The 10,197-nt window shown below is 46.2% G+C and overlaps 1 protein-coding gene across 1 annotated transcript in view; it reads right to left on the bottom strand.

Moving 5' to 3' along the window:
• The window catches only part of KDSR (3-ketodihydrosphingosine reductase), a 41,216-nt gene extending 35,355 nt beyond the window's left edge, over window positions 1–5,861 (bottom strand). Inside the window, exons 1-2 of the mRNA XM_011953610.1 lie at window positions 5,595–5,861; window positions 1,925–2,125 (exon numbers count right to left, since the gene is read on the bottom strand). Coding sequence (XP_011809000.1) covers window positions 1,925–2,125; window positions 5,595–5,702 — 309 coding nt within the window. The 5' untranslated portion in view covers window positions 5,703–5,861. The remainder of the gene's footprint in view (window positions 1–1,924; window positions 2,126–5,594) is intronic.
• Window positions 5,862–10,197: the final 4,336 nt, after the last annotated feature.

Here is a 10,197-nt window from a genome sequence, read left to right as displayed (position 1 = left end):
CAGCCTGGGCAACATAGTGAAGCCCCGTCTCTACCAAAAATACAAAAACTTAGCCAAGCGTGGTGGCGAGCACCTGTGGTCCTAGATACTCAAGAGGCTGAAGTGAGAGGACTGCTTGAGCCTGGGAGGCAGAGGTTGCAGTAAGCCGAGATTGTGCTACTGCACTCCAGCCTGAGCCACAGAGTGAGGCCAGGTGCAGTGGCTCACGCCTATAATCCCAACACTTTGGGAGGCCGAGGCAGGTGGATCACTTAAGGTAAGGAGTTTGAGACCAGCGTGGCCAACGTGGTAAAACCCCGTCTCTACTAAAAAAAGAAAAAATACATATATACACACACACACACACACAGATTAGCCAGGTGTGGTCACACACACCTGTAATCCCAGGTGTTCTGGAGGCAGAGGGTACAGTGAGCCAAGATCGCGCCACTGCACCCCAGCCTGGGTTACAGAGCGAAACTCCGACACACACACACACAAAAAAAGGAGTGAATTACTCAACACCACAGGTTCTTCATTCAGCTCATTCACTTCTAGCAATGCAAGGGCCCCATGTGAGCTCCTGAGGGCCTGAAATGCTGGCCTTCCCTGCCTCCACTTTTATTTACTTGCATCAAAACTGGTGTTTAAAACTCACAAAATGCCATTTCATTAAATTTGTTTTCATTTATGTAAAGTGGCTTCAATGCCAAAGCAAATTCATTGTTAGAAAAGTCAAGCTATAAATATAAGGTAGCTAATTTTGCCGTTCTTGGTTTGTAAAAAAAATTACAGACGTCCAGGCCAGGTGTGGTGGCTCACACCTGTAATCTCAGCACTTTGGGAGGCCGAGGCGGGTGGATCACAAGGTCAGGAGTTCGAGACCACTCTGGCCAATATGGTGAAACGCCGTCTCTACTAAAAACATAAAAATTAGCCAGGCGTGGTGGTGCACACCTATAGTCCAAGCTACTCAGGAGGCTGAGGCAGGAGAATCACTTGAACCTAAGAGGCAGAGGTTGCGGTGAGCCGAGATCATGCCACTGCACTCCAGCCTGGACAACAGAGTGAGATACTGTCTCAAAAAAAAAAAGAAAGAAAGAAAGAATAGAGGTCCAAGCCTAAGTCTGCGACATTATTTAAATTTTCCCCCAAGGCCCTTCCTGGCCTGCCATTCTTACTGGGTCCTGTCCAGCCCTCCACCCACTTGAGCAGTTACCGTACTATCACCCTCCCTGCACATGGGTGAGTCCAACATCCCCACAGAGTATGCCATGCTGACAGTCCCAGGCTCTCCATCATTCCTCCCTTCATTTCTTCATTCAACAAACATGTCTGAGCATGTGCTATGTGCCAAGCACTATGCCAGGCATAGAACTGCAGCAGCGGACGAGCCAGCTCTGAGGTCACTTTCCTCCAGTCCCCATATGGGGAGCAAGAGGACGTCATGACAGTTCATGTGCACACAGTGTCACTGCTTTGTGCTCTAAAAACAATTTTGGCAAGACAAAAACAAACCCTGGAAAAAAAACAAAAACAGATTCTGTGTTGACTTGATACAGAAGAACACATTTTGCTAAACTTCTAGGGAGGGACGAGTTTCCTCTATGGTGTCTAGATTTCACTAAAGATATCTATCATGTCTTAAGCAAATCATAGGGAAAAATTGTAGAGAAACACCTACACACCTTCAGGTATCAGCTCTAGAATCTCTGCTTCCAGCACGTCAGGCCTGGCCGAGGGCCCTCCCTGTCCTCCTATGGCCAGGTGTGCTCCTTGAACTAGACCTTGGCCTCTCCCACCTCAGGGTCTGCAGTATCTATGACAGTGTCGCCTAATATGCCAGTGGTACTAAATAAATACTTGTGGGGCCGACCTGATTTCAACAGAGAAGTGTTTGGCCTAAATACAAGAGAGAATCAGTAGTTCAAGAAACACATCTCACATCCAGGAAGAAGCGCTTTCTAGGTGTGAATGCTAAGACGTTTAGCACAGCCTCTTTGACTGATTTCAAGTTGAAGAAGTCAGTCAGTAATAATGAACCTAGAAGCCTCACCTCATTTCGTGCAACCAGAGTTATAAAAGCTCCTTGTTTATAGCACTCGATGGCAATGCACTTCCCGATGCCACTGGAACCTCCTGTAACCTAAAACAAAATCATAAAATATTCTTAGCACTTGAAATCTCCCCTCTGTAGGAAGTTTTTTATAAAAAAAACAACTATGACGGGCTCTTAAAATGAATCTGCAAGAACTAAATGGTTAGCTGTTGTAACTTCTTCATCCCAAACTTAATGACTGGAGTAAGTGTAAGCATGAAAGATACTATCAGCAAGGCCTGCTGCTTTGACTGTTTTCTTATTGAACCATAAATTGCACATCTATAATATTTTTCTGAGTTCACTGGTGGAAAAGTGCCCTATAAATCTAGCTCACAAATAATATATTAGTCTGCCTCTGATTCCAAATCTAAATGAATCTTATTTCCTTAATGCACATTTATGCAAGATTAGCTCTACAACAGATGAAAAGAATGGCCACCTGCATATATATTTGAAATGACTGCTTAGTATAAAAGTAATATACAATCACAAGGAAACTCTGAAAAGTAAAGCTCTTCTTCTTGCCCTACTGTACCCCTGTCTACAGTTCAGCTATACCGGCTGTCTTTCAATTCCATGCACCCTCCAACCACAGTACCTTTGCATATCCTACTTCCCTTGCAAAGAATGCTCTTCTCCCCCACTTCATCTGACACCTACTCGCCCATCAAATCTCAGCTCAAATATCACTTCCTCAGGAAAGCCTTCACTGTCTCCCCTGCCCCCACACTGACACACTTTTCAGCGCTATATTTCTTCTTTATGACATGCACATAATAAACAGTTCTAGATTCATTTGTGTGATTATCTGATTCACAACCATCTCTCCCATCACCTACCCATAAACTCCATTAAAAACACCAATTCTTTTTCTGTTCCCCACTATATTCCTAGCACTTAGCATGGGGAGGGCGCAATATATATTATATATTTCACTGAATAAGTGAACAATGCAACATTATCTTTCTTTCTTTTCCTTTTTTTTTTTTTTGAGAGAGTCTTGTTCAGTCACCCAGGTTGGAGTGCAGTGGCGCGATCTCGGCTCACTGCAACCTCCGCCTCCCAGGTTCCAGTAACTCTCCTGCCTCAGACACCCAAGTAGCAGGGATTACAGGCGTGCGCCACCACGCCCAACTAATTTTTGTATTTTTAATAGAGATGAGGTTTCACCATGGTGGCCAAGCGGGTCTCAAACTCCTGACCTCAAGTTATCCACTCTCCTTGACCTCCCAAAGTGCTGAGATTATAGAAGTGAGCCACCGCACCCAGCCATATTGTTCTCGTCACTGTCCCATGCAAATTACATAATATCGCATAGTATTGTGTCCTGTTTTTTAAAAATTATAATGTCTTATGTCAAAAAACGAAAAGGTTTCACAATATTGCATCAAATAGCTGCATCAAAATTTAAACATTTCCCTATAATCAGACATTTAGATTATTCCTAATATTCACTGTTATATATAAATCATGCTGGGAGGAAAATCTCTGACTCCATGTTAGGATTTTAACATCATTGGGAAGTGTCTCCCACGCAAATGCACCTGTCTCTATGGGACTCATAGGCATCCCTTACTTCTTTTTAGCTTCAACCTGCCACCACTGAAGAGATTTACTTGGCAGATAATCAGCCAGTTATCAGATTACTGTAAAAATATAGCTGTTGTTGGCCGGGTGCAGTGGCTCGCGCCTGTAATTCCAGCACTTTGGGAGATTGAGACGGGTGATTTTCTGCTTTTTTTCTGCAATTTTACTACTGTAACTAGATAGATAGCACTATTATATAAAATTATTCTAAAAATGAAACAATTGTCATAAGTTTGTTCTTAATTATGTACAGTCTAACCATCAGCCCCCTCTCCCAACAATACCGCCCAGTCAACTCCTAACAAATCTCAAGAACAATAATTACACTTTTCACTCTTCTTATGACATTAAAAAAGAAGACAGATGGTGACACCATGCGAATTATTCATGTCATTCTCACATTATTTAGAGTCTGAAATAATAATCCTGCGTATTAAAGCAGGATGGTAAAAATAAGAAATTCTTCTTGGTCCACCTGAACAGACACGGCATTGATTACCTCACCTATGACCTGCCGCGGGATGGGGTTGGAAGGACTGGAGCCAAGGCTCAGTGAAACTGTCTTACAAAGAAGGAATTCCAATTTTCATTCTGCGTTTACTTTTTGCAAAGTTATGCTCTATAAACACAAGCTCTGAAAGGATCCAACGTTTAAAGCCATGCTTTTGAGGCAGCAGTTCTCTTGCGGATGTAAAACTTTCAGAATTTAGCGTGTCAAGTTTTTGCCTTTCTCGTTACTTGTTTTTTGTAATGAATCCACACGCTTTCTTTTTCCAACAGGTGTTGAAAAAAGCTAATAGCTTTACAAAGGAGAAATTAAAGAGATACATTTTCTCATTCACAAACCCGTGTACAGATTTAAAGCTCACTAAGAGAAATGACCATCTTATCTTACACCAGCTCAGCAGGGAGGCTCGGATCTCCGGTGCTGAGATAGGACAGGAAGAGGTGTGCGGCCAGCTTTGTAACCACCAACCCTCCTTATTCCTAACTCCCCGATTCACTGTGCCTCCGGATTGGGAGATCCAAACAAGAAAGCTGGTGAGAAAGCCACTGCAAACGGGGAAGTGCTGGGCGCAGGTAAGGAGGTATTCTCTCTGTTTAAGAAAGGTGCCACATTTGCAGAACAGTGATCGCTGAATATGCGAGCTTCCGCCAAGAAACAAAAGACCTCTCCTTCATTCCTCGCACACTAGCCCTGTCATTTAGCTCATCCTTCCCACTAGGAAACAGCAAAGGATTGCAATGGAGCAGCAATCAGCAGATGCCACGCTGAGCTCAGAGACAAGCAGCGTAGACGGGACAGGCGTCCGGATACCGCTAAGCCACCACCGCAGCCCGCTGGGTTCTGAGCAGTTTCCCCAGGTGAGTCACTTCCTGGAATCCTCTGGCAGCGGCTCTTCCAGTCACTCGCACAGGCCATCTTCCAGTTCCGAGCTGCCTCGGCGGGTCCCGGTGGCTGGGACCCCACCTCCCCGCTGTTCGCCCCCGCCCAGGACCGTGCGCCGCACCCTGCGCACCACTGACCCCTGTGTTTTGGCAAAGTTTCTCAGCCTCTCTGTGCCTCAGTTGACTCATCGGAAAAACTGAGGACAAAACATCCACATCCTAGGGATGTTGCGTGGATTCACGAGCAGCCACCGAACCCCTGGGCCCCGGGAACCCTGCGGCTGGCGTGGTCCCCCGTCGCACGCTCTCCCGCCCCAGGAGGAGCCCGAGGCAGTGGAGGGCGGGTCCGCCAGGCCGGGTGCCGGGGCCGGGGCCGAGGGGAAAGCGCCAGGGTGGTCGGCGGCAGGTGACCTTCCCCATTTGGCCATGCCTTCCTGGGGACCGCGGCCTGGAAAAAGGGACGCAGGCGGCGCGGCCTCGGCGGCAGAAAGGCCGAGCGGGCCGGGAGGTCGGGGCGCAGCAACAGGAGGCCACTCACCACCACATGAGCCCCGGGCAGGGCGAGGGGCTTGGGGCTGATGAGCGGAGACACCATGTAGAGCAGCAGCACGAAGGCCACGAGAAAGGCGGCAGCCAGCAGCAGCATCGCTCCGCGGGGCCAGGCGCCCGGAGCTGCCGGGCGGGGGGCGCCAGGCGGAGCGCGCAGGGCTGGGCGGCGGCGAAGCGAGAATCACGCGCGGTGGGCGGGCGCCTGGAGTGTTTGGGTTTGCGGGCCGGGGCGGGCCGCTGCGGAGGGGAAGAGGAGGAGCCGGCGCGGGCACCACCCAGGAGGGGCGGTGCTTCCAGGGGGCGCGTAGGCCGCCACCGCCGCCACCTCCGGAATCGCCTCTGGGGGGTCGCCGGGTGTCTCCCACTACCCCCCCCTCGGGACAGGGCCCACAGTCCGCAGCCTCTCCCGTGGAAACCGGGCCTCCTGTCCCTGAGCGCTGCGAGCGGGCTCCGGGCAGCGCCAGATGCGAGCGCTCCGGGAAGGGCTGCGAAGACTGGCTCTTCGGGAGCTCGAGTGGCTTCTTAGGACCCCGCAGGGCGGGTTTCCAGGCCTGCCACGGCCTCCAGTGTGGGTGTGACGGGCGCTCCTCCCCGGAGTTCCGCCCTCGGCTTGGGACCACCCGCCGGGATGCTCGGAGGCCCGGGGGATCGGAAAGGGCGGCTGGAGGCTCCCGGAGCGGGATCAGCCTGGGAGCCCGGCGACTACGCTCTGAAATCCCGGGCTCCATTCCGTATTTTCTTGGCGTTCTTAGAAGATGGTCACAGCCCACTTTCGCTTTTCAGAGGACCTGAAAGCCTTAACAGGGAGTTATGAGAAATCACCAAAGTAATTCAATTTCAGTGAGTTCAGAGTTCATCTTTACCAAGCAGGTTCAAAACAAATAAACAACAAACGCAAACAACTCAGCTTTATTAAGGTCTCATTCACATACTATACCATACAATTCCCGATTTAAAGTGTATAATAGGCCAGGCGAGGTAGCTCACGCCTGTAATCACCGCCCTTTGGGAGGCCGAGGTGGGCAGACCACTTAAGATCAGGAGTTCGAGACCAGCCTGGCCAACGTGGTGAAACCCCGTCTCTACTAAAAATACAAAAATTAGCTGGGCATGGTGGCATACGCTTGTAATCCAAACTACCCGGGAGGCTGAGGCAGGAGAATCGCTTGAACCCGGGAGGCAGAGATTGCACGCCACTGCAGTCCAGCCTGGGCGACAGAGCAAAACTCCGTCTCAAAAAATAAAAAATAAAAATAAAGCTCACAATAAGTTGTTTTTAATATAGTCACAGTTGTGGACCCATCACTACCATAAATTTTAGAACATTTTTGTCACAACCCCCCAAAATCCTATACTCATTAGCAGTTATGACCCATTTCCTCCCAAACCCCGCGCAAGCCTAAGCAATCCCTCGTCCTTTCTGTCTCTATAAACTTGTCTATTCGGGATATTTCACATAAATGGAATCTCATAATGTGTAGCCGTTTTCATCTTATCTTTCACTAACTGTAATGTTTTCAAGGTTCATCCATGATACGAACTGCATGTTAATACTTCATTTCTTTTTATTGCCAAATAATATCCCATTGTATGACTATACCACATTTTAACTTTCCACTCATCAATTGAGGAATATTTAGGTTGTTTCCACTTTTTGACTATTAGAATTATGCTAACTGTAAATATTCATTTACAGGTTTTTGTGTGGGCATATGTTCCATTTCTCTTGGGTATATGCCTAGGAGGGGAATTGCTACATCTTATGGCAACTCTATGTTTAACTATTTGAGGAACTGCCAGAATGTTTTCCAAAGTGACTACATTTTGTGTTCCCACCAGCAGCGTATGTGGGTTCCAATTTCTCTACATCTTCACTAACACTTGTTATCATCCGTCTTTCTGAGTATAGCTTTTTTAGTTGGTGCGAAGTCTCTTTGTGATTTTAATTTGCATAGAGGCACATATTTTTGTTTGCTTACTTGCTTTTCATTTTTGTTGTTGTTTCTAGAAATACTAGGGAGCTAAGGAGAAAAAAAAGGTTTTTTTTTTTCTTTTTTTCTTGACTTAAGCAAAGTTAGCCAAACTGCAAAATTTGAGGGCATAGTGTCCAAGACTTCTGATGTCAATGCAAGTTTAGAGGTTACCAAACCACCCTCAGGTTTGATAATTCACTGGAAGAACTCACAGAACTCACCGAAAGCCATTATGCTCATAGTTATGGTTTGTTATGGGGAAAGAATACAGATCAAAATCAGCTAAGGAAAGAAATGCCAAAGGCAAAGTCTGGAGGGCTCCAAATGCAAAGCTCCTGTTGTCATCCCCCATGGAGTCAGGCTGTGTTACCTTCCCAGCATTGGTATGTGACAATATGCTTGGAGTATTGCCAACCAGGGACACTTGCCTGAGCTTCTGTGTCCAGAGTTTTTATTGGGACTCCAGCACATAGGCTTGATCAATCGTCCACTTGGTTGAACTGAGACTCCAACTAAATTGACAGTGCATGACAAAAGCCCCTACCCAATTCACATGCTTGGTCTCTCTGGAATGCCCAGTCTCCACCCTAAAATCCAGTTTGCCCAGTCCCCATCTAAACAAAGACACTCCTATCAGATATGACATAGATAACCTCCCAGAAGCCAAGGGCAAAAGTCAACCCTTCTCTTTGGGCAAGACTGAATCCTTTACAACATGGCTGCCACCTGCTTTGACCAAAGCTCTCTTACAGTAAAATGAACATGTCTGACATTTGAAGGAGCAGTGTAGAGTAGGAGGCTTTTAACTCAATTTCTCAATAAATTTGGCCATCAGTGTGAATATTATAACCTCACAGTCCCAGAGTTACACTGTTTATGATATGGTAGTAAACATAATTTGAAAAATTAGAGTCAAAAGATAGTGGCAGATAGACACAAGAGTTCTACTCTGCCATCCACAAGTGCTCCAGTTCATCATCATATTGTATGACCGAAATGTCTCCCAGAGAAATGCCACTCAGGCTTGAAGTTTCCCATTTGCTATCAGTTTCCAAAACCAGAAGTGGCCTTCACCCTTTCAGGTACCAGGCTGTCTTTTTAACATGTTTTTGTCCACCAACTATCCTATAGTTTTTAATATTAACAACTTGCATGGGCTCAGCAATCTTACTGGTTCCCATTTAGCATGTCCAATCAATATTGTCTGAAGGGCAGATCCACCTGTCTTGTGTTTTACATTACTAGATAAAGGAAATTTTCCTCAGGCAATATCCATCCCCATAGTACATTCATGTAAAGGGGATGCAACCACTCCAAATAGAGTCTGTTCAGACATTCCAGTTTTTATCCAAACTTTTGCGTTAATCCCATCAAATGTATTTTCATCTTTCCAATCTGTCACCTTGGTTAGAATTTCACTAACAGAAAAACAGTGCATGGGGCTCCCATGTCAAAGAATTTTAGAAATGTTTCTTTTCCACCCCTGACTATTTACCCATTCACGTACATTTGGTCTTGGACCCCAGCCAGAGATTAGGCCAATGGGCCTAGGTTCTTTCTTTAGTTTTTGTTTGTTTTGTTTTGTTTTGTGTGTGTGTGTGTGTGTGTGTGTGTGTGTGTGACGGAGTCTCACTCTGTTGCCCAGGCTGGAGTGCAGCGGCATGATCTCGGCTCACTTCAACCTCCGCCTCCTGGGTTCAGGCAATTCTCCTGCCTCAGCCTCCTGAGAAGCTGGGATTATAAGCATGCACCATCACGCCCGGCTAATTTTTGTATTTCAGTAGAAACAGGGTTTCATCATGTTGGCCAGGCTGGTCTCAAACTTCTGACTTCAGGTGATCCACCCACCTCAGCCTCCCAAAGTGCTGGGATTACAGGCATGAGCTACCCACCCGGCCTTTCTTCAGTTCTTATCTTGACTACATTGTGTATCTTCCACCCCAGGTGATTGGAAGTCAGGTTTCTCATAGTCATCTTTGCTTTGCAGCTTTTAAAATTTATCCAAACTAGGTTGAACAAAGTGGATTTGTTGAGCGTCCTTCAATGTTGGGGGACTAGTAAGTAAGGGTTTCCATTTGTCCATCGAACTTCTGAGAGTGCTGCATGAAGACTTTTGTTTCAACACCACCAATGCCCACTTTACTTATGATATTTCTTAAGAACTGTTTTAAAATTTCTATCCATTCTCTCTCCCTTTTCTGTTTCCTTAGTCTCTTGGAATAAGTTTGCTCTCTGTTGTTTTAGCATAACTTTTCCCTTTGGAGGTGGCCCTGAACTAGCAGCTGTGGCTCAATGGCTAGAATTCCAGCTTGGCCCAGCATCAGGTTCTGCCCCAACACTATCCCTATAATTTAGCTATTACAGATAATAACAATCAAGAGATTCCATGTTCAGCTTTCTGATGTCATTGTTCCTTTGCATTTATTTTGGCCTCCAATGAGTGAGACCCCCTGATTTCTAAATTCCATTGATAAATCTTACTTCAAGTAAGATAAGTAAACCCCATGACTACCTGGGGTTTATTTCAAGGATGCAAGACTGTTTCAATATTTAAAACTCAATCAGTATAATCTATCATATTAACAGGTGAAAGAAGAAAAATCACATGATCATATATCA

This window comes from Colobus angolensis, unplaced genomic scaffold, assembly GCF_000951035.1.
Source record: "Colobus angolensis palliatus isolate OR3802 unplaced genomic scaffold, Cang.pa_1.0 Scaffold369, whole genome shotgun sequence".
Classification (NCBI taxonomy): domain Eukaryota; kingdom Metazoa; phylum Chordata; class Mammalia; order Primates; family Cercopithecidae; genus Colobus; species Colobus angolensis.
This window is presented reverse-complemented; position numbering and strand designations above follow the sequence as displayed.